This window comes from Gasterosteus aculeatus, chromosome 10, assembly GCF_964276395.1.
Source record: "Gasterosteus aculeatus chromosome 10, fGasAcu3.hap1.1, whole genome shotgun sequence".
Lineage (NCBI taxonomy): Eukaryota > Metazoa > Chordata > Actinopteri > Perciformes > Gasterosteidae > Gasterosteus > Gasterosteus aculeatus.
Window position 1 is genome coordinate 2014658 of NC_135697.1, and position 24878 is coordinate 2039535.

The 24878-nt window shown below is 41.9% G+C and overlaps 1 protein-coding gene and 1 long non-coding RNA gene across 2 annotated transcripts; both read right to left on the reverse strand.

Annotated features, from left to right (window-relative positions):
- Positions 1-629: 629 nt before the first annotated feature.
- On the reverse strand, positions 630-1400 carry LOC144383600 (uncharacterized). The gene is made up of 3 exons (XR_013451035.1): positions 1068-1400; positions 902-972; positions 630-772 (listed from the first exon to the last, which is right to left on the reverse strand). It is a non-coding gene; the product is annotated as an uncharacterized LOC144383600 (long non-coding RNA).
- Positions 1401-12336: 10936 nt separating this feature from the next.
- glcci1a (glucocorticoid induced 1a) lies at positions 12337-23315 on the reverse strand. Its single transcript, XM_078081871.1, is given in 8 exon segments — positions 12337-14581; positions 14650-14770; positions 15320-15530; positions 15622-15771; positions 18715-18756; positions 18758-18808; positions 18810-18842; positions 23208-23315. Coding segments are annotated over 8 exon segments (1011 nt in total). The 3' UTR covers positions 12337-14286.
- Between the last annotated feature and the right edge of the window lie 1563 nt (positions 23316-24878).

Genomic DNA, 24878 nt, shown 5'->3' on the forward strand with positions numbered 1-24878 from the left:
TACGTTTACAATGGTGGTGGCGGGGCGTGGTTAGTGGGGGACAGAGTGGGGGAGGGGTTCATGGAAGAGTGCCTGGAGGCGTAATTAGCCTCATCAGTATCTTCTAGGCATTAATTGTCTCTCTTCGCCCCTATAAACACTAGTAGCAACGGAAGATACACTCTAAAAAATGTCACTGTAAATTAATGGTATTTTACTGGCAGCAAGGACGCCAGGAATTTACCGTTATTTTACGGTATAATACCATAAATGGTTTTTACACTATGTTGCCGTAAAATGGATTACTGTATGTTACCGTAAACTTGAACAAATTTTGCTGTGAATTAACTGTAATTTACTGGCAGTCGACGCTAGTAACTTACTGTTTTATTTACAGTGCCCTAGCGTAATTTACGGTATGTTGTCGTATATTGAATTACAGTTTGTTACCATACGATTACTGTTTTTGTGTTATAAATACCAGAACGTTACCGTTTACTTATAACCGTATACTTATAACCGTATACTTTTGCATTTAGTTGCCCACAAATTAAAAAAAGACAAACAAAATCATTTCGGTCATAGTTGTTCGAGTTTATTAGATGCCTTTAAAGACAAAAATGTTAGGCATTTGTAACCAAGAACAAAAATAAAAATAAAATATGCAGCATGTATACAATAATAAAAAAATGAATCATAAAATTAAGGTAAAGGTAAACTAACTGCAAAAAATACGCTATGGAACACTTTCAATTGACCGCAGCAAACGGCTGGCGTCTTTAATCCAGTGCCTCTGTAAAACAAACCAAAATAAAATATTTATAAACACTGTCATTGGTAAAATATTAAAATTACAAAGATGAGGAAGACAACAAGATGTAAGGAAGGAGAATGTTAATCATGCTAGGCAAATAAAACTTACCAACGTTACTTGGAGAGACGAGGCAATGAGAAACTCCTCCGATGTTGAACTGCACCGGTGTTCTGGATGAACTGAGATTACGCGTCTGACGTTACGTTCAGGAGCAGTCGGTCATGATTGACACTTTGAATAATACAAATATTTATAATCTTTACATTCCGGCCACCGAAAGAACAGCGAAGGCGGCGCATGGGATAGGGAGGGTGTGCTGTGCAGCACAAGGTTGGCGGTTCGAATCCTGGCTGCTCCCTGTGCCATGTTGAAGTGTCACTGAGCAAGACACCTAACCCCAATTACTCCACATACAATTATGTCAAACCATGGGCATTTGGATAAAAGTGACAGCTGCATGTATAGTAATGTCCTATAAGTCACAGTCATCATCGTATCGCATGAGATACTATCTCATTATGGTGACTTACAGGACCTGTTTTTCAGTGGCTGACATGGGCTTCCATAAATTAACCTACAACAGATGTAGATGGATTGTGATTCACTGCACTTGTATATGCATTTCCACCACTTCAGAAAGTATATGTAACATGCAGTTGAATTACGGTAGTCTGCTATTATTGTGAATTGACAGCTTTAACTGTTTATTCATGACATTGCCCGTTAATTTACAAGCAAGGGATGGAAATTTAACTGTTTGTTACAGTACATGACATGACTGTTACAGTGTACGGGTCCAACAACCAGTCAGCAAAGCGCAGACACGACTAGGGGTGAAAGTCAAGGCCTGAATATAAACTAAGAAATAAATAATGAACTGTGTGAGAGAACACACAAGCATCATTGCGCATAAAGATACCCACACGGGTAGCAGAGAGGTGTTACAGCAATGTTTACTGGGGTAAAAAAATCAGATACTTTTCATCGACTCCTCCACAATCTGAATTCTTTTTGCAATCGGAGGAGTCACCTTCTGCTGAACATGGGAGCGAATGCAGGTTTAAGACACTATGACACTGCATTGGATTCACTTTTTATAATTACAGTTTGCCTCGAGTCTGAGATTAGCTGATGAGCAAAGTTGAATAGAGCTAAAATAGAGAGATTATTGGATTTATATTCATCAGTCTTTCAGTTGTGGAGAGTAATAGAATTCACACTAGTAAAAAATTGCATCGCAATTTTTTAATTGATTGCAGAAAGCATTGTGAATGCGTTCCAATCAAACGCCACGGTGCATTCACGCGTTCATTAAATCTATGAATATATTATTCAATCCCCTTCAAGTTAATTGGTTGAAGAAAAGAAAACCTGCACCTGCACATTGAGGGAAAACAGCCAGTCCAGCAGAGCGCAGAGCTGTTGTTGGATACTGATGATGAGCTTGCTCTCTGTGTGCTCTTTGCCCAGCGTTTTTAGCACGCTTCTATCTCTCACCTCCAGCTCTGCCGGGTGCTGATACCATCGAGCCGTGGTACAGTGTTCCTACGTTTTGTTTTCATCTTTATCTTCTGGCCGGTTTGTCTCTGTATGAGCAGAGCGTGCACACACGCCCCAGAGTGTAATCGCACATGGTGTAACTGTAGCGGCTCCATTTAAATAAGGTCCTCCTCAGGCCCTGCTCGCTCGCTCAGATGTACTTGTCCAAGAAGCGACCCTGCCAGCCTCTGACAGACACACACCCAGTAGATGGTTTCATATTCTACCATTCAGGGAAATCAACCTGAGGTCAGAGTACATGCAAATAATGTGAACTGCATACTTTCTGCCAGATAGATATTGAATCAAGGGAGTGGCGTTGGTTGAATAAACTGTTGTTAGTGTTGTTCTGGCTCTCAAAACAAAGAACAAATAGAAATACTGCCTTCATTTGGAAATATTTTAATGGCAGATAAATCCACGTCAGGTGCTGGGTGAGCGTGTAGGACATTAATTAAGTGTTGATTAATGGTTTTGTTGGCCTCTGCAAGTGGAATTTGTTATTATAAATTATAGAATTTCTCAATTTACTTTATAATGTTCTAGATTTGTTTTTCTCTGTGACATATTTACTTTCTTGTGGATTTATGGACAAAACATTTACTTAAGCACGGTGAATTAGAGATTTTGGTTAATTGGAAAATTACGTTTGTTTTTTCTCTTCCTGTAGATCCTAAAAAAACACACCAGAATTTGTAAACATAGATTCATGTTGTCTATTGGTTCAATTTTTTACTTAAAAATGTCAGTAGTTTAAACACAGATCTTTAAAGGCCGTAATTATTTTTTTATCATTCTCTAATTCAGTCTTACATCCAGCAAGCCTTCATTCCTATTTTGGAGATTTTTACCAAGGGGTTTGTTCAGATATCATAGCCATATTTATAACAAACTGTTATTAATAAATAAGATGGTGAAAGTTGTGTGGCTGTTGACAGTGTTTTAGTAACTCCCTTTGACTGTAATATATCATTGTAGCACGCTCAAGCTACCACCTTGGGGGTTCGCGTTAAGGACGCACGGACACACGATTCTTCTGGGCAATATATTTTATTTTGTTTTCTCGCAGTGAGCAGGTTTCAGTGGGTTTGTCTCCCTCGGCCCCGCCCCTCGGCCCCGCCCCTCGGCCCCGCCCCTCGGCCCCGCCCCTCGGCCCCGCTCCTCGGCCCCGCTCCTCGGCGTCTGCTCCCGAGACCCGCTCTCCAGGTCCTGCTCACTGCTTTTCAAGAGAGACACAATCAGTCCTCATCACTTCCACCTGTGCTCCTTACTCACCTGCCGGCACCGTCCCCTGAACCACTCCCCCGCTCTCCCCCCTGCAGCTGAGCTAACCACACCCCGCCAGCACAATCATCATAATGGAACTCAACCAATGAGCGTGGCTTTGTTAAATAAGAAGATTTCTTCTCTGGGAATGTAAGGAAATTAGTACATATTTGGTAAGAATATGCATCATCTTTGGGGCTATTGTGGTGCATGGAGCAGAGAGGGTGCGCCGGTAATCGCGGGGTTGGTGGCTCAAACCCTGGCTGCTCCATATCCTGTGTCTAAGTGTCCCTGAGCAAGACACCCAACCTACCTGCTCCCAATGCGCCTTTACCGCCACACACTGCTCCCACTGTGTGCCAGGGGTCTAACGCAGAGAATCATTTTCCCATGGGGATTAATTAAGGATACTTCTTCATTTGCATTTTTGAACATACATTGTACCAAAAAATTGTTGATAAAAAAATAAAATAATGGGAGTTATAATAGAACTGGGGGGTTTCATGACAAAGTTACATTTTATACCATTTTCCCCTACGGTTATATATTATAGTTTTATATTGTCGGTAAACAAGAAAGGGAAGCAATAATCTTTGAGGCAAAAAACCCAAGTACGACATTCAGAAGTAGATAGAAGTAAAATGGTCTTGGTTAGTTCACAATACGGAGCTTTGCGAGCTGTGTTTTACACAGAATGCCTATTAGTCTCAGTCATGAGGCAAGCATTAACAGGCTTCATGGATGTTGGGGTGAGCACATTTATTCAATAGTAAAAAAATGGACTAAATATGAATGTACCTAATGATGCCTGTACCACTCAAATTTCAGTCAGTCAGTGAGGCCGCATGTTGGACTCTTTAGAGCAGCATTAGAATGTGTTGGAGCTAGCTCAGCTGGCTGCAGGCCTCGGCCCGCTACGGTCTGGACGGCTCTACGCCACAGGAAGACAAATCTCATCACACCCAGTGTCTGAACCGCACACGATAAGGCTTCATTACCATACGTTTATTTTAGCCTGTTCAAACGGCTGCTAAAACAAAAGGGCAGTTAATTATTTTTCCTTGATCAGTGTAGCATTCAAGGCGTCTGATTTAAAAAGGGGCGGGGGTTCGGGGGCGATGAAATCCCTCCCAGGGAAAAGGGGAAGGCTGACATGCATACAAGGCAAGGAGGACAGCTGGATTCTGGAGGTGGCATCGGCCTGTCCAGCCTCCACAATGCACCCACGAGACAAGATGGACGGACAAAAGAGCCCAATCTGACAGTCCGTCCCCCGTCCCCCGAGACGGTGAGATGGCCCACAAAAGCCTCCTTCAGCATTGTACTGAATATTTGACACATTTGACACATTAAACTCAGTTCACGAAGCTGCAGCCACATAGGGGATAAACTCATTTAAATAGGAGGGGGGCAGGGGGGAGACTTTCTTGGGTGTTCGTGTTCTAGATGGCTACGGTTCCAGTTTTGTTTTTTGCTGGTGAAGCAATTTGGGGAGCAGCCCTGTGAATAAATGGCAGCGTAATGGCACTAGAAAGCTGTGGTTTACCTTTTCAGGGCAATTAAGGAACACAGTTGTCCATATTAATGCAGATATAGCCCCAATAAATGGAAACCTCTGAGGAGAGAAAGCACAGACTCCAGGGAGGATGCGACTTTGCATTGATGTGCATTTTTGAGATTTGAATTCATATAGAAAGAGAGAGAGAAAAGGAGAGAGAAGCTTAGTGTGTCCTAGGAAGTCCCCTGGCAGTCTAGCCCTCTAGCGGATTTGTTTTTTCTACGGTCCAGGCTGACCTGAGCGATCCCTAACTATAAACCTGAGCCAGCCCTAAGTATAAACCTGAACCAGCCCAAACTATATAGAAATTAGGGCTGTCAATAGATTTTTTTTAAATTAACTAACTAATCGCACATTTCTAAATTCATTCATCTTGATTAATGGCGATTAATAAATTTGTTGTTTTTAATACAATTTCTTTTAAGACTAAATCTAAGTAATGAGTAATCACTTTTAAAAACATGTATTTTAGACACTGTTGTTTAATTGTTAATATTATTTTAAACACAAAATTACATTTGATCATCTTGGAGACAGAATTCCACCGGGTGGAACATGTTGAACCAGCAACTCTTCCAGCTAGCTTAGCCCAGCAGCTAGCTTAGCATAGCGGTGCTTTAAGTGGTCAGTTTGCCCCTCACCCCCTTTCTGTTTGACACATGGAGGAATTCCTCTGCACAGTTCTCTGTTGTATGTCGCGCCTCTGTTTATTTTACTTCCAATGCAAAAAGCTCTCCATCTTGAGCTACCGTCTCGTTTTCTCCGATGTAACTGACTGCAGCTAGAAGCCGTTTTGTCTCTGCTGCTTTTATTTGAATTTATCATTATTAATTGACTTTACTACTCAACTACTTATACACTTACAGCATGAATTTGGAGATCAAGTTGAGTCAAACAAAAATAGTCGGTAGCGCAGTTTCTTCGATCAGAGGATGGGGCGACTTGGGGGTAGTTGAGAGCTTTGTAAAGAAAATTTACTTTTTAAAACTTGTAGTATTGAGGGAAATCTCTGCAGTTGAACGGCCTGCAATTTAATTGGCCACTACCCCTTCCAATGCACGTCGAATGAAAGTACTTTGTTTTGTTACTGATCGGGCAGATTGTCAGATTATCTCTATTGAAAGAACCCAAATAAAAAGTGTTTTTCCCCTTTGACTTGATCCGATTGGTTTGCTGTTTTGTCCAATCAAGTCCCACTTCCCAAGACTGTTTTAATGCTGTGATTACCAACAAGGCCTCGTTGCTCAAATGCTTCTACCAATGAATCAATAAAGAACAATCCCCAAAATAGACATGTTTGTGTGGAAGAAGAAAATCAACACCCAATGAACAAAAAACATTGATTATGTTTGTACATTAATCAGGCTACATCCACACTGCTCCGTTAAACAATCTCCATCCACAGGGCGGTTTCAGCATAATTTTTGAGATGATCTGCTTCTACTTGGCCACCTTCGTAGACTCATGACCATTAACGTACACTAGAGATGATACGGTCAGGTAATCTGACAAATCTGGGAAGGATACGTCATGAATGGTAAGAACCAATGAAGTAGCGAACGTGGGTGTGGTTTTGAAAGTGTTCTCACTATAAAAGTGTAGTCAGAGAGGTCCTGAATACATGTACCCAGGCCATTGTTTGGAATTATTGAAAAAACTGTTTTTATAGGACAACAGATATGTCAACCAAGGGTTGAGGTGTTAAATGGGATTAAAAAGGAGGGAAAATTTACCTGTCAAGAAATATGATCTCTGACTTATGACTTGCCTGTGTGGACATCTCGGCTTTGAATCTGGCTTTTCATTAGCTTGTGAAAAAAAAACAGCAGGTCACAAAAAAAAACAGCTATGCGGATCCAGTCAGGGGAGCGCCGGGGGGTTGCGTTTAACCTCCGAGCTCTGCCTCCATGTCAGCAGGTCTGATTGGCTGAATGAGGGGGGCTCTGATTAAGGACCACTCTCACTAACTAGCCGCTCATTTAAAAGGCTTGATTGTTTCGCAACGGGAATGCAGAGTGAAGGGCAAAGCAACCGGTGTGATAATGTGGTGAACTCTGGGATGTCGTCATCCACCCGCAGGTCAGGTGTTCCAGCAGTTGGTTGCTGATTTGATGTCGTCCATCACCTTTTTTTTGTTTGTTTATGATAAATAGGGATTAGATGTACCAGGAAGCTTCGTCTGAATAGAGAAAACAGCAGCATGGCTAAGAAGGGGAGGAAACAGAGGATTACAAGAGTCTTGCTGCTACCTAATTTGATTTTAAAGAGTCTTACCTTTGTTCTGTGTGCCCTGTTTGGATTTTCTGGGAGGTGGAGATTAGTGCAGGAAAATCGAGTTTGTGACAAAGCCGATTAGCAGTTGAAACGGGGCCAACAATGGTTTTCTTCTTATGTGAGGATGTTTTAGTTAGCAGGAGGCATCTGCTTGTGCTCCAGCTGGACTGTGGTGCTTTACTGCCACCTACTGGATGATTGAACTCTTACGTGTCAGATAAAATGTATTATTCCTTTAAAAATGTTGAACATTATACCACTACGGTGGTTCTCTAATGTAGTAATGAAAATGTAGTCTGTAATAAATTAGATTTTGATCCTAGCAATATTTTAAACTTTAAATGTATGATTTTTCTAGAGCTATAAAATAAATCTCCCCATGGTCCAATTAGTAGCTTTTCTGAAAGTCTTTTTTCGCACAATTTTTCACACACACATTTTCTAATTTAATTATTTTTGGTAAATAAATGATTCAAGGTAGTGTTTTTCTATCCTACACCCCCATTTATCTGTTTTTCTAAAGCACTGTGAGACACGTGTCTCCTGCTACTGGGCCCTCGGCCCTTTAAACGGAGAGCCCACAAAGCAAAGCACTCAACAATTCTCTCCGTACGTTTTACATTTTCATTTGGACTTTAAGACTCACGACAGCACAGAAGGATCGAACACACAAGCTCAGGTATTCTAAGATGCCCACCACCTGCCCTCTGATTATTATCTCGATTATCTGTTTACATTCCATGGTGAATAATTATTTCAGTGCTTTTATTCCTGGAGATATTTTGGGCAAAGTAATAAGTAGTATAAGACCTATTCTGGATTCACTCATTCTGGTTGAGTTTAAAAGTCATATAATTGTGGGAATTCTGTCAGGCTCAGTGAATAGACACCTGATGACGCGGTTGAATATAATCAATATCTTCTGTCGGTTTCCCCCGCCGTCTTATTTTGAGTAAATGTAAGACTTGAAGACCAACACGGCACATTGTAAAAATATGGAAACAAATCTTTTCTTTTCTGTGGTGATTCTACATAATATAGAAAATGGCAGACATTAAAACATGGCATAATAAAAACACTGCAAAATAACCTTGCCAGACTATTTGTTGGTGAAGAAAGAAGGAAAACAAAATGGGATGTGGGATTCAAATAAAAAAGACAAAATTATTAGAAAAAAATATATATTCCAAACAAGTACATGTCCAAAGTATAAGCAAAATAAACTTACAATGTGTCAACATTATCACGTATTTGTGGGACATATATTAAGTTTGCAATATGTCACTGGTTCCGAGGACTACCAGTTCAATTTCCATACCAATCAATACAGGTTGTCACATATGAATATCTGCAAATCAATCTATCCCTCCGTAGAAGTAGGAGTGGATTTCTCAACTTTTTATTTATTCAGTTGTTTATTGATTAATCATTTTTATTTTCTTTGAATTTGTTTTGACTTTGACTGAATAAATAATCTGTGATAGCATTCCTTCCTAAATAAACCAGATTATTTTAAAGAAAGACAGGAATATGGTTTCCTGAATTCTTATTTAATGCATGAAAGGCATGAACAATTAGGCTAAGAAATAGATTCCTAAATCAATTCATTAAAAAACAACTGACTTACCTTTTATATTCTATCGATGAAGTAAATGAATCAGTTTGACACTGGTTACTCAGCATTTAACCAGTATCTTGCTCTGAGCATCTTCTTTGTAAGCATCTCAATTCTGTTGCATCATTGTATTAAGCGTCTTTGAGTATTTTGAAAAGCGCTTTATAAATAAAATGTATTGTTATTATTATTATTAATTGGCCAATAATTTATGACTATACCTTTGGCATAATCATAAATAATAAACTAGAGATAGAAAACATGAGTCGTCTATTTGATTCACATCTTTTTGACATGATGTCAGTGAGGATGTCATCAAAGAGGACAATGCTCCTCATGTCTTGTGTCATTTATAATTATGTAATGGAATTTGGGATTTTTAATGACATGTTATCTTTTTTTTCTCTATAGCGGGCTTCATATTTGCTGAATATTCTTTTAATTTACTTTTAATTACAACAATGAAATGTATGAATATACAACTGCTTAGTAAGGATGCACCTTTCACGGGAGCATGGACGAGCAGATTAGAGAAACAGGAGGAAATTACCAATATAATGACATGACATTTGAAAGAACGACACGGCATCCATCCATTTCGAATTTGTCATGCCTCTTGACCGCCAGGAATGAATTACAATAGGTGAGGTTCTGAGTCTTTGATAGTTTTTTGGGTGTAGCAACCCGTTAACAATGTTTAAACCTGTTCAAACAAAATGGACATGGCGAAGGCCAAGCTAATTATTTCTATTCACCAGCGATGAAGCACAAGCTCTCTGACTGCACTCAAGCAGGACTATTGAACCTTTAAAGAGGAAATGATACAAATGAAAAGGTGCATCCGTGCATTACAAGACTCTGTGATGACCTTTAAAAAGACACGCTGTGTAACTGAGTTTGTTTACTCAATTTACCACTTTTTTCTACTTGTGTTACTGTTATGGTACGTTTTAGCAACCACTATTATCCTACAATGTACTACCGTGACCTGAAGGAATCCAATCATTTTCTAGAATAAAATCAATGACCTGTCTGTCCATGACCTGTCTGTCCATGACCTGTCTGTCCATGACCTGTCTGTCCATCCTCAATGAGACGCACTCCGTGGCACAGCTGATCCTGGCTCTTAAAGGAAGAGCCTGTTCCCCAAATTGATGGACAAGTGGGCTAGTTCATTCCTTGTTTGGGACAGGGCACAGAATATATATGTAACAGCCTAAATGTGTACATTAATATCAGCACTTGATTATATAATTGTTCACATCCACATGACAACAGTGTTGACAATATGATAAGAACGTAGGTGAATTATTATCATAACTGTGTAGGATAGAGCATGTTCAATTAGACATTAGACCTGACAGAACCCCCAGCCAGTTGGTTTCTCCCAATTAGCCCAATTGACTAGAAGGCTGTATAAAAGCGAGGGGAAAGGGCAACGCTGGGGGAGTCTGGAGTGAAGTCACCTGCAGGGAGGTTGTGGATATTTGGGTCCTTTTTGTCCATTAAAAGTGTTTTTTTCTCCATTTCCTGAAGACTACCGAGGATAATAAAAGGAATGGTTAATCGCATCCCAGAGCGCTGAGTTATATTGGCTGCACCTCTCAGTGAGTCCTTGACGCCACCGTCCTGTGTAGGCGCTACGTCAGGGAGCCACACCTGGGCACGCCCAGCCTTCGCCCTCTAGTGCTCACTAGTGGCTGATTGGTGTCCTCTTTCTCACGTAGTCGCTGTCATTGATTTTGTTGCGCCGCACCGGGTTTGTTTCCATGATTGACTTCATGCATTCTGCTCTGGGGCGCACAGAGGGGCTTTGCTTGATCTCTATCGACATCAAAGATGGGGTGTGATTTGAAATGAGAACATCTACTTAAGATTGTTTTCTTCCATGTAATAAAAATGTGGATTTCCTCAAATACAACAAAAACCTTGCCTGTTAATAATCATACCCAACATCAAGTGTACCTGAAACAAACTATATCAAAGACAATTAATATCTTTACTTTTGACAGTTTTAAACGGAGGAGGTACATTATCTGGTTGAGTGGTGTACTGACAAAAACCTGCTCCTTAACGCTATAAAGACCAGAGAGGTGGAGAGTAGAAAAGTAATCAAATTCCTGGGAATCCACACCGCAAGGGATCTTTGGTGGGCCATCAACACCTTCCACCTGGTGAAGAAAGCGCAGCAGAGGCTCTTCTTGAGCAGAAGCTCCCGGTCAACTTTTACAGGAGCACCATTGAGTCGATTCTCTGCTCCTACGCCACCGCGTGGTACACCAGCTACACGGCAGAGAACAGGAGAGACCTTGCCCAGGTCTCAGGGTCCAAGCTCCTGACTCTGTGTATGCCAGCCATCTACACAAGAAGGACCCGACCCACCCAGGCCACAGGGTGTTGGTCCCCCCGCCATTGGGGGAAAGGTACAGAGTTGTGGCATCCCAATTATTGAGAAAACCCTATTTTATTTTAACTCAGATATTCAGAAATTAGCTTTAATTTTGGAAAAAAAATCTTAATTGGTACAGTAAGATTTTTTTTTGGTCCAAGTGAGTCAGAGAAGTGATGAACACATGTACCCCGGCCGTTGTTTGGAATTATTGAGAGAACTCTTTTTATAGGACAAGAGATATTGACATATTAGCTTTTTTGACTCCTTGAGTAGGACATTCATTTAGAAAATCTCTTAATTGGTACCGTATGTAATTTTCAGAATGTGCAGAGTCTGAACCTTGTCCTGAACAAACACGAGTCATTGTCTGGAATTATCGATTACATAGCTCGCATCAAACTTCAAATACTGACCATTTCAGATCTCAATTCTTTTCTGTCCAGGTGTTAATTGTGTTTTTTTTATGCCACTTTCGATTTAACTTACACAATTTGGGTTATTTGTTTTCACGCTGTTATTTCTGCCCACTAAATCAATCAATGATCACTAAAATCAAAGTATCTGCTCAGTTGACCAAGAAGATCCGAGTGTCTCATTAGTGTATTTAGACACACATTTTCAAAGAACTTATGATCATTAACGGGTGATGTTTTGGTTAGTTATTAGTTAGATTTTTACCCGGAGCACAAACGCATACGTCATCATTCCTCAACCTACCAGTACGTACTGAACTGGTACAAAGTTCACCGTGAAGTGTGAAGAAATATCCAGTGCAAACGCGTTTCCGAGTAGTCGAGTGCTTGGGAGAATATATTTTTTTCTGTTGACACACGTGTACTCTGCACAGATTCTCCTCATCTCTCACGTTACACACACACAAATGTGGACAAAACACATTGTTCATTGATTGATTTATTGCCATTGTGCATGAACTTAAACTCTGCGGGGGACACAGGGACACTCGCTGGGGAGCTGATGGACACGCTGACCTGCTGGGAATGTGTCGGTGCTGGTATTCTATCAGTGTGGGAATGCAAGATGAGATGCTTGTTTTTCTTTTAAATCCTAGTTAGTTTGCCAGTGCCAAGTATATGTGGGACACTAGAAAAGCAATAGCTCTTGGAAAGGTGCTGAAACGCCACGAGAAACCACAACACTGCATCGAGCCTTCTTAAAGTTGCGTATATAGAACATATGAAAGGGAGACTCGAGGAGCACCACAGATCCAGAGATAAAGGTGAGTGGTGGAACACGGCGCGAGGGCTTCACACACACAGGGGGAGGGAGGCAGGCCAGTGTGCTGCTTTTATCCGTGTCTCCACATCACTAGTTCGCTTCTGACTGCAATCAAAAAAAAGATATTTTCGGAATGGAGCAACATGAATCTATTTACGTCTCGTATTCTAATGGAATAAAAGGGATGTGGATACTTGAAACAGTTTGGCTATGCAGATTGGAGTTGAGACACTATATCTTGTATGGCTTTACTGGTTTTAGTTTGTGCAAACCGTGCAGTAACACCTACTGTCCTTTACCAAGTGAGAAATGCTACGGTGTCTGTTGACCCAATCATTTAATACTGTCTGGACACGTTTGCACTATGCTTGACATGTAATTATTTTATTTGCGGTTTATGATTTAAAGACATTTACACATATTATTCACCTTTACCTTATCAAACAAAGGCTCATTGCTACAGGGCGAAGACGCAGAGTCCACTATTCACTCTCCCTTTAGGCTTGAGTTTGGTCACCACCACCAACACATTGGACCTTTTAGCTTCTGGATGACTTTTTCCCTTTCGGGTTGTTTGTTCTACTTTGGAAGTAACATCCCTGATGCGTCTCCCGCTCCATTTAACTGCCCAAAAAAATAAATGTTTGCTCATGGAGCACTAGAGATTTTTCAGATGGAAAACATCCTTTAGAATTACACAGATTCTCATCAAACAATGTCATGTTGCTGCTTTTTAAATACTCACACACTAAATGAATTTGATCTCAGAATAAACGTACAACTTCATCTCCAATCTGCACCAACTGCTTTGGAGTGACTGTATCTGCGTGACAGTACGACTGACCCGTCCTCTTCTGGTTCCCCGTCAACACATTCAGTCTCTGTCAGCAATGATGAAAGCAATGATTCGTTTGGGATCGAGACTAAATCAATGACGGTGAATATGATCTGCTTCGTCAGGCTGCAGATATTCGTATGGACTTATATTCCAAATGTACCTGAGTATAGACTCTGATTGGGAAATACCTGAAGGCCAGATGCAGAAACTGTGCAACCAATTTGAGGCCTTTTTTTTTTTCCTTTGCCCAAATTATTTTCTCATTGCATTTTTTAGACAGGGTTTGACAATGTGACCTGGACAGTGTAAACATAATCCTGAATAGTACAGCTACTTAAACACAGCAATGCACAGTCAGGGATCTTTTTTTTTTTCTTACACAAGCAATTTTTTTTTCTTTTCATAGAGATGATATATGTGTATATAATATATGATTAGAAGAGCTTATTCATACTGCGAATGTTGAAACAGAACACAACACATAATTTAATCAGAAATATACTACCAATTTTAAAATGCATGCCCCCCCCACCCCCTCTGTTTCTTCCCTCCGATGCCTGCCAATCATCACCTTTAACCTCGGACATAATGCAGGAACGTAGAGAGCCTTGGTGGTGGCGGCGGTGCTTTGTTTGAGACATTGTGGCTACGTCATGCAGAGATAGAAGAGAGCACAGAGAGATGGAGACAACCCCCCCCCTCGGCGAAGCATAGGGGGAGGGTTTTGTGGGTGGTGGTGGGTGATCAGGAGGGCAAAGGCCAGCTCTGCTCCGTTCTAGCTGATGGCCGGGCTGTCTGTCGGGGGGTCTGCAGTCTCTGAGGGCGAGCCGGGCGGGGCGGTGTCTGTGCTGGTGCTTGTGGAGACCTGAGTGGGGGCTCCGTGGAGCGAAGCAGCGCCCCAGGGGGCCGAGCTGCCGGTCGCCTCTACCTGCGGCCCCGAGGCCGGCATTAGGTGCAGGGAGCCGGGGAGCTTGACGGGGCAGAATGCCGAGCCCGTCGAGATGAAGTTGACCTTGTTCTTGTCGGGGCAGGAGAAGAGGGGGGCCGACGCCGATGTGGACTGCCTGGAACTGTGGAGGAACACATGCAGTTAATTCCGGTTTGGGAGGATGTGGCAGGTGTTTCAGTTTGTCTGTACCTCATCTCCTCAAAGGCTTTAATCTTCTCGCAGCCCTCTGGCGGCTCCCGCTTGAACATGTAGCTGTTGTTGGGTTTGGGAGAGGAGGCAAACTTGGGCAGTGGGGAGCTGCTTCCACTGTCTGTCAACAGAGACACACAATGATTCACTCCGTCCCAACTTCTGAGTATACCTTATTTTATCCACTGCAGTACTTTGTGAGGAATCTTAATCTCTACTGTCTGTTGTACCGTTCAAAAGGCGCACATCCTCACTAAGAGCTTTCAGACGTCACACGCTGCTCATCAGAGGGATTCCATATTTTACATAAGTAACATGCTGGTTTTACTTGGTAGGAACCAACTATTCTGCATACATGTTTTTTTAACATACTCATTGATCTCAATTAATATGAATTAATTAATTAATATTGTCCTCTGGGAAAAGTTTGTTTGCCTTTTATCCAATTGAGGGTATAGAGGTCGCGGAAAGAAAAAGACTTTGGTCGCTTGGTTCTCATTTAAAAATATATCTGCCATTTTTAGGTGTCATTTCTCCATTTTAATTTTCCAGAAACCTAAAACTTAACTAAATGTATTTCCCTCGTAAAGGTATTTTTATTTTTTTTAATACTTTGATTTGTGTTGCCGTTTACCTTTCTAGGATCCTCCCTTCATTTCTTTCTCGTTACCTTTGTCCCGGTCGTAGAGCAGGTCCTCTGTGGAGTAAGGACTGCCCTCGTGTGACCCGGGCAGGCAGGCGGGTGAGGGGCAGGGCGACAGGCTGGAGCAGCTGCTGGAGCGGCCGGGAGCCATGGGGGTCTGGGTGTCCACACTGTGGGTGCTGCTGCTGCGCTGCTGGGGAGGGAAGGGCGCCCGCCGCCCATCGGGGACCTCCAGGGACTGCAGAGTCCGACAGGAGGGAGAAGGAAGAGAACGACAGCAATCAGAGGCCAGTCTTTGTGCGTAAATTGAAAATGAGGCGGAGCCTTACTTTGAGCTCCTCCTTCTCTCCGTTATCTTTGATGAAGACCTTCTCCAGCTCGTGGTTGATGCCCTCCATGCTGCTGGGCACCCTGGAGATAGACGGCTTTGGCACTGTGATGTTGGACAGCTGCATCTGGGCCGACTTCGACATGGAGAACTGTTACAGAACACGCAGGGAGAGTTCGATTAGGAAACGTGTGTCCTCGTCTTCCAGCTGTGGACAACTGTTTCCAAGGGGTTGTTTTTAGCAGTATGGCTGAATGAGTCGGGCACTGTCATAGAGCAAAATTTTAATCTTAGTTTTATTTTTCTGACCAAAGTGGACCGTGTGAACATTTAACAGATTTGGACTGAGAAAACACCCCAGAGCCTCTGCTGTCCACCATGTTGTCTTAAATGTTTTTTTTTTTTAATGACTGGTTCATTTATTGTATGTTGGCACTGCATATAATGTACATGACAAAATATTTACACTTCCATTTATACACCTTTTGCGTTTTTTTCTCGCTAGTTTCATCCTTCTTATAAATAGACTTGGCAACCACATAATAATCTTCACAATCCTAAATGCATTTGGCCTCTTTGCCAACTGCTCCACACCATGTGTAGTGAGGACAACCCTTTTGCAGCATATGTGTCGGGTCGTCGGGTCATCGTGGCGCAGGAGTTAGAGAAGGTGTGCTGGGAAGCACAAGGTTGGTGGTTCGATGTGGTGGTTCGATTCCAGGCTGCCCCATGTTCCATGTCGAAGTGTCCCTGAGCAAGACACCGAACCCCTAATTGCTCCCCAGGCAAAAATGTGAAAACGCCATGGGTTTAAAGTGAAATGTAAGTCGCTTTGGATAAAAGCGTCTGCTAAATGACCTGTAATGTATTATGTGCTGATGCGGAAACACGCATCAATGACGAAGTATCCAACCTGAAAACTATTTGTGTTGCACTTACAGAGTGCTGCTATGTAACATATTGAGCTTATACTGGACACACTAGTGTTGGATGTCATTTCTAACAGTGTGGCAAACACAATCACGTTCCACTGTCTCTTGTGGAAAAGCTGAGAAGTGCAGCCTGAGAGGGAAACAAGGAACTTGATTGGCCCTCACAAAGGGATCACATGACAGTTATTTCCCACAGAGCCTGCATTGATTGGGAGCACTGCATGGCTTGTGTTTCTGTAGTGAAGAGGGCCAGTGTTGGAACGTGTTTAGACATGTCCGAGAGTAGGGACACTAGTGGCAGGCTGGGGGTTCCTTCATGTCTCTGACACACACACACACACACGAGCAGATTAAACAGGTCTAGTAGTTGCTGTTGTTTTAGTTTGAATTTCATAGGGACTTAAAAGCTGTAGCTGAGATGTATAGTCAATCAAACGGGGATGGGACGGCTGAATAGTCATTCAGGCTCGCTTCATCTCCAGAGCTGCCAATTGAACTGGCTAATGAGCCGTTTAGTGAGCTGTCCAGAAAAGAAAGTCCAACTACCTCTTTGATAGGTTAGATTAAAAGTAGTGCTGGGCAACGATTACAATTTTGAATTCAGATTAACCACATATTAATGTTTTGGGGATTTATTGCAATTAATCACAAAATGTATTAATGGATTCAAAATGAGTGTATTGCCCACTTTCATTTGTGTAAATACTTTAAGTAAGGTGATTTTAACAGCATTATTCCCTTTACACAGTTGCAGTTAAAATATGTCTTGTAAATCTCAATTTAAAAATGCATTGAATCAACTATAAAACCAAAACCTTTGCTGCTGCCAGGGCAACAACATCTAGTTTGCTGGAGCAATACAAGTTACATTATAATGGTCGTCTGTTTTTATTTTTGTTCACGTTACTAAGCGACTTGGCTTTCTCTCCTTCCTTCCAGTCCTTCCTGCTCTCTGTGGAGTTGACGATGCTCTGTGTATTGTACATCTAAACGAAGGATATTCTCTTCATTAATGCTGGGAGGTTTACGTTGATGCTCTGCTTGAGTTGTATCCAAGAGTAAGACTCAGCTGTGACAGTCAAGTAGGGCAGGGCGGTATACCGGTTTAAGTTATTCTGTTAACCTTCCTCATTTTTATCCATGTATTTGTGCATCCCTACCAAAAACAGTAACATTTGCTTTGAATATGAATTCTCAGAGATATACTAAAAAGGTGATGATTCAGAAATTTGGGCTCCCAAATTGCAATTGTTGAACTGGATCCTGGCTTAGAAGGGAGTGGCATTATTGTTTAGAGAACTTTAATATTAGGAGCAACTGGGTATCAGCATTGTTCTGACACTTGACATACCGACATGATGAGGCTGATAATGTACACTAAAATCCCTGCTAGTAATTCTGCAGTTCTTCACAGCATTAGCACAGCGCAGGTCCATGCCAACACCTCCTGCTCGTAGCGCGTGCATCGACACCGGTGGAATGCATGTCACCATCATATTCCTCACCTACATATATTTTTTGATATTCGCTGTATTATCTTTTGCCGTTGCAGATATTTTCAGATTCACATCTCAAATTTCAGATATTTTCTTCACTTTGGTTCAGATTGGTTTCAGATTCAGACTTTTGCCCGTGATCTGGCATAGGGGGCCGGGCATCAACTGAGACTCAACACAGTGCCCCCTACCGCTACTGGGGCTTCTTCCTCCACTTTAACTGAATGCCATCTGCAGGGATGTCTATTTGGTGGAAAATCCACCATGCTGAAGTACCGCTCGGCGGCTGAACTGTGCATAGTAAGACGGCTCAAATACTTGAACGTTAACGTAGAAGGAGTCCGAAAAGCCAACTACCATAATGATATCAGTGTCCTGTATACCGACAATACACAAAATGTCCCTCCATCTTTAGAAGAGACCTCCCGCCTTCAGTCCGCCAAGACTGAAAAGTATCAGAACCCGCACCGGCAGCCCAGGACATTAACTCTTAATCTTAAATAAACTGGTATTTCTATTTTTGTACTGGGCATGTACATGCTATATCAACTGCACAACGCAGAACCGTAACGAATCAATAACCCCCTGCATTCTCTTTTCTCTTTGACTCTGAAGGGAACATGATCTAGAACATGTAAGGAAGACGGTGTGGTGGATGTCACTCACCTGTGTGGATTTATCTTTCAAACAAGCAGGGTTGTGCACATGGGGTCACAAGGCCACTGCCAGCGAGGTAGGGTGCAGTGATCGTTCCCAGGCAGGGCCGTAGTCCAAACTGTCCTGAAGCTCTGCACCTGCTGGGATTTTGTCCGTTACACACACACACACACACACACACACACACACACACACACACACACACACACAAAACACACACACAAGAGACAAGTAAAGACACAGGGTTAGAACAGTACAGATAAGGCTCATAAATAGTATTTGGGCTGTTTTCTTTAGTTTTGGGGTCCATTTAAAACTGGTAAAAAGCTTCCGGTACTACTAATTACTGTACAACAGCAGACTTTCAGTTATGTGGAATATTGGCAACATTTCCCTACAGTGACTTAAACCTCAAATTAAAACAAACGTCGGGCCACTGACACCCCAAAAAAAATGATTTCATCCTCTCTTTCAATGTGGGGTCACCCTTTCATCAAACATTCAGACCCATTTTACTGAAGATAAATCAGAAAGGTTCATTTACAAACAATATAAAAAACAGTCAGAGTTGTTTTTTGATGTAAAAATAAATAAACATAACTTGATTTTTATATTTCTTCCATCAAATAAACAGCTACAGAGTCTGGAGGAAACACGCCTGACAAGCCTGACTACCGTGCATGCTCTCACACGGGGCCACATCGGGTCACAGGGCCACATCGGGTTCCGGCTCCTGTACTGAACTGTTGAACTTGGCTTCTGGCAGGTCACTGGCTATAAATCCACAGTCTTACAAGTACATGAAGAGAACTAAATTAGACATGACCATGATCTTCCAAACAGGTTAAGTAGCTCAACAAAGGGTAGTGCTTTTCTAGACCGGTACTTACAGTTCATCTAATAAGCCTATAACGACTCAGCACAGAGCTCATGGACTCACGGAGGAGAAGGCAGACACGTATCTGCCAGGCCAATTGTTGCCTGCAATATTCAACATTTTTTAAATGATTGGAATTGTTATTTTTATATTATGATATAAACAAATAGTCCATTTGAAGTAGCTTTCATAGATGTTCAGTTGACTTGAGTCTGCAGGGCCTGCAGAGTCGGAGCTGCTCCCATCGCTCTCTGATGCAAACTGTCACGCTGCTGCGAGTTGATCTCGTATGCCCCGTGATTTTTATCATCATCGTGTTGGTAAATTACAGCAGCTACATCGGTTTGGAAATCAGGGATTGGTCATGTGATTAGGAGGCTGCAATGTGTGAACTATGTATATATATTGAATTATTTTAGGTCCAGCCAGCTCTAGTTGTCCACAATCCACACAACTAAACCAACAGCTGGTTAAATCAGCTCAACAGAATACACCAAATATGCACTCATGTTTGTTCAGATAAGTAGATAAAAATGGCCTACAGGCCTACTACTTCCTGTCAGGTGATTACATAACCCCAGTGAGTGGCTTTAATCACGCCACTGAAGAAAAACAATTTTCATTTTAATTGTAAAATGATTTTAGGTACCCATACCTTTACATTTGACACTTAAACTACTCAACAGAAGTATCTTTCAATTTGACTTTAGTGGTTTTGCCACTAAATTTTTCGTTGAGATTTTTCGTTTTTAATTGCTTCCTCTGTGTTTTGGCCCCGATGCTGCAGGTCTTCACTCGGCACGCTATCATGTGTTATTGTCTATTATAAGCTCCTCAGAAACACCCTTCATTAATATGTGAGTGTTTTAACTAATGTTAAATAAATGTCTTGTGCTAATGTATGACCACAGATTTTTAGAAGATTCTAAAGCCTGTATATTATTGGAGTGTTGATGTTTTAGGGACATAAAAACTACCTAGAATTATTCTGAGCCCTAGTAATGGCGACTGTCATATTCATGAAAATAGAATTTTCAGTCTTTGATGATTTTAGAATATTAGTGTCATGAGGTGGGTTAGCTGTATATTATTCGTATCAGTATTTCCCCTTCCATTATATGGGGAGGGGCGGGGGGGGGGCAACAAGCGACGATATAATGAATGTTAGCTCATATTAGCTATCTTGGCTCAATGATCCACAGAAATCACCCAGTAAAATATACAAGAGGAATTACACGGTGTCGGTGATGGCTGCGTTGAGCGACTTACCGAACACAGTGTACAATAAAGACGAACAGAGGAACAAATTTAGAAGCGGATATATATACGCAAAGCTGACCGAAAAATGACTTTCACGTCCATTCACTACACCACGGCTGAGATGACAAGATGTCACCTAAAACTAGCTAGCCAATTCTATGATGTGTGTAGAGACTGTATTATTGCCAGACTATAAGCAACCAATAAAGAGGCATTTGGATTTTGGACACTGTTGCTTGCAGTGTGAACAGTTCCTGACTGAGTCGTTAACCAATTACTGGTGAAAAGGACCGGTTCACAATCCGCACGGATCCCTTCGGCCCCGATGTGATTATTGGATTACTACAGGCAGTTTAACGCAAACCGCCATCGGGCTTTTCTATCAGCGTCTAACAACGTTTCCAAGTGAACAGCTACTCCGGGTTCGACAGCAGCCTCGCTAACAGCTAACGGCTAACGAACCAGCGCTCTGTACCGTTACATTGAGATGCGTTAAGGCTGCTTTGTGAAAAAGAGTACTGGGTAAAGGTAAAGATTAACGTTATGATGCGTTAGAAAATATTTCCAAAAAAAACATTTTATTTGACAACAATATAAATAGATATTAGAGATTAATTGCAAGTGGTTTACTATGAGTTAGTTAAAACTACTAATGATTTGTTTTATTTACTTTCCCAATCCAAAACCCAATCCAAATTTTTTACCATTTAGACTTGAAATGGATTTTTATAGGACAGCTATAGAAGTTATATTTGCTCCTTTTTTTATTGTCCTGATCTGATCCCACCTGATCCGGGACACAAACCAAGCCAATGAACAAAGGTTCCCAGCTGTTAGATTAGAGTCAACTTTATTGTCAGTGCACAGATTACAGGTACTGAGAAAACAAGCACATCTATCCAGAAGTGTCAGAAAGAAGACACAGTGCAGAATATGTGTTATGAATAAATAAGAATACAGTATGAAATATACATGATATATTAAGCAGCAAGGTTATAATTATAATAATTAATGCCACGATAGTGCAAATGTGGCATAATTGCAGTGCAGAACGTTCAGTGGCTGGAAGGTCTTGTGTCACATGTTCTTGGGTTCATATCATACTTGGGGACTTTTCACTGGCACTCCAGCAGACCTTTGAGGTTTGAGCAATACGTTTGGACTTCCTGTAATTGTTGGACAGAGACACAAGCCCGTACCAGACATTAGAACCGAGCGTACCATTCTCTGCTGATTACAGGAACAACATTCCTGTACTTGTGAACAGATGAGCCAAAAGCCTCGCGTGATTTATGAGTCTGCCGCGTTGTTGCGTCAGGAATTCCTTTTCATGTTTGGTTGATGCTGAATAGATTTGGGGGATGACAAGGCCATCCGGTGCGACTTGGGATTCAACCAACCATCTCAAACCAGAGAGACACAAAGGAGGGCGGGGGGGGGTTCTTACGTTATTTATAGGGCTCTACTTAAAAGACTGTTTCAAAGGTCTGGCGTTTCTGTGCATAGAATGTGTCAATTTATGTCATTCAATATTACACCGTGGGGCTTTTTTCACGCATACACCACCAATGGCAGTAGAAGGTTTATAGTAAGGAAGGTGGAGTAAAGTCACATCTAACACACACAAATTCAATTAGCCTGAAGCTTCCACAGTTGGGGGGATAGTTATTCTACTGATTATTTTCTATAACCACTTACAGTGTTTCCCTTACAATTTTAACAGAGGGGCATCCCCCCCGAAAATGCAGTTACAAATCACCAACACGTGCGCGAATATGTCCGTGTATGAAAGGGCACCAGTGGACTGACTACTGCCCCTACTATTATCTGGTAGAGTGCTCTGAACACAGTAATTTATCATTTTAATAAGGTAAATATAAATATATTTTGTGAGATGAATCAAACAAAAAGAATAAAAATACATTTAAACTCCCAAAATCCCCAAACTCTAAACTGAGTCTATATAACATCTTTGGAACTTTCAACAGCCAAACATGAGGAAAGGTGGAACCAGGGTTGCAGTGTTTTTTTATACAAGAATATACGTTTACTACGTTAACTCATTGTTTCCACCACTTGAGGGCAGCTAATGAATCAAACACATCTGCTGTACAGTACAATTGGCTCAAAGTTAGAGTGTTGGCAACATAACCCTGTTTTACACATCCAGCAGTCCTGAGAAAAAGATCAGGTTGTGTAGTGATGTTCACAAGCCTGTCACTTCCTGCTTGGTGTTGTCCCACCAGTTTGACAATGGAACCCGAAATGTTTTGAAACTTCTCAGGTTTGGTCCACGCAGGGTTTCCTGGGGGTTTGGACCCAGCAGGTCAGACCCCCGGCTGGCCCTTTACGGGCATAACTCCACCGTTGGGGTGCAACGCGCCCGCTCTGGAGCAGCATCCGTCCGGGTCCGGGTGTGAAGGTCGCACAGGACACGGCCGTGTGCCTTAAAGCACAGAACCCGCTCCGCCATGACCGTGCTTTGTGGTCATCCCCATTCATATCTATATCTATCTACAAGCCATGTGTAAAACTAATTGTTGACAAAGATCTGTTAAAGATCTAGCCTCTTTATTTTGCTCTGTGTCAATATATTTAACCCTAACCCTACACCCCAGTCTCACAAAATTATTGGAGAAACACTGAATGAATATATGGTTGTTTATTGCAGTTCCGTTCCGTTTTGTATTGACCCGTCAAAAAGACCAACAGTGACTGATGACCACAAGGCTAAAACCGATAACCGCAGACATAAAATCAGGAAATGATGTCACCTCATCGATCTGTGTTATATGTGCGACAGCGAGAGCTTAGCAGCCTTCGATAAGCCTTCCCTGCATGCGTTAACTTGTTGTTGGCAGGTGCCAAAAACAACATGCTCAGTGCCAGGCCTGGCTTAAATTCATGCCCCACCTTGGCACCATCGACCAAAGTTCCCTAAACACGCCGCTGCTACCGGCCATGATATAAGGGGAGAAAAGATGCAAAGTCAAGCAAACGTAACAAATTAGAGCTAACAGCTCGTCACAAATGTGCACGGTGACGATGTCATAGCAAGATCGCCAGATCATTTTCTGCATATACAACACTGCATTCTTTTTGTTGACAGCGTTGTCTTGTTGTTTGTTTGCCAAATAGTCCTTCTCCATGCATGCAGTTGCACAGGCTGGCCTGCTCGCCTGGAGGGCTCTGTTTATGTCTCACAGGCTGCTAGGCCCCAATGTTGCCAAAGAGATACCTGCTGACGACGTCTTTCTCCCGTTTCAATGATGGTAAACAAGCTAAATGTAACAGCTCAATGAGAAGCGTTCGGTGGCCATGTCAAATTGTGAAAACCTGGCCAGTCATCCGCGTGATGTGGATCAGTGATCCTTGTTTATCTCCGACAGAGTAGCTGCATCATCCCCAGCAGACATCCACAGCCTTCACCTACCCAGGGTGCCGCCAGTGTAACGCAATAACTAAGAATACCGCGTACCAGAAACAGCGTAACAGCAAAGTGTGCTAAAAATATTAGCGATACTATGATCGGAGTTGCAACACGTTTGCACGACAGGAGGTTCTGTGCAAATGTAGGTCATGTTTTGAGAGCATCGTATTTTGGACCATCTCGATGTGTAACGTAACAGCGTTAATGATCACAACCCGTGTGTATTTAGATCCAACTAGAAAGCAAGCCAATCCGTTTACATCTCGCCCTGATATGGACAGTATCGTCGTAGTAACCTACAGCGGTCTCTTGAGTAAGCTAAGGAAAACCCGACATTTTTGGGTGGTCGGGCTTATTAACAAAGGTATACGAGTAAAAGAAGAAAATGTCAGCCTCAGTCTGATTAATGACTGTCCGATTTAAAATTCGGGGCACATTTTATATACAAACGTGCACCCATTACAATAAAAATGATATCATATTTGGCTGCTTTGCCTTTGACTTCTACTAACTTCTCTCACTAAAACACAACGTGGCGCCTAATGGCGAATGGTGGGAAAATGTATTTAAAAATGACATTTTTATGTATATGTGATGTTAGATGTT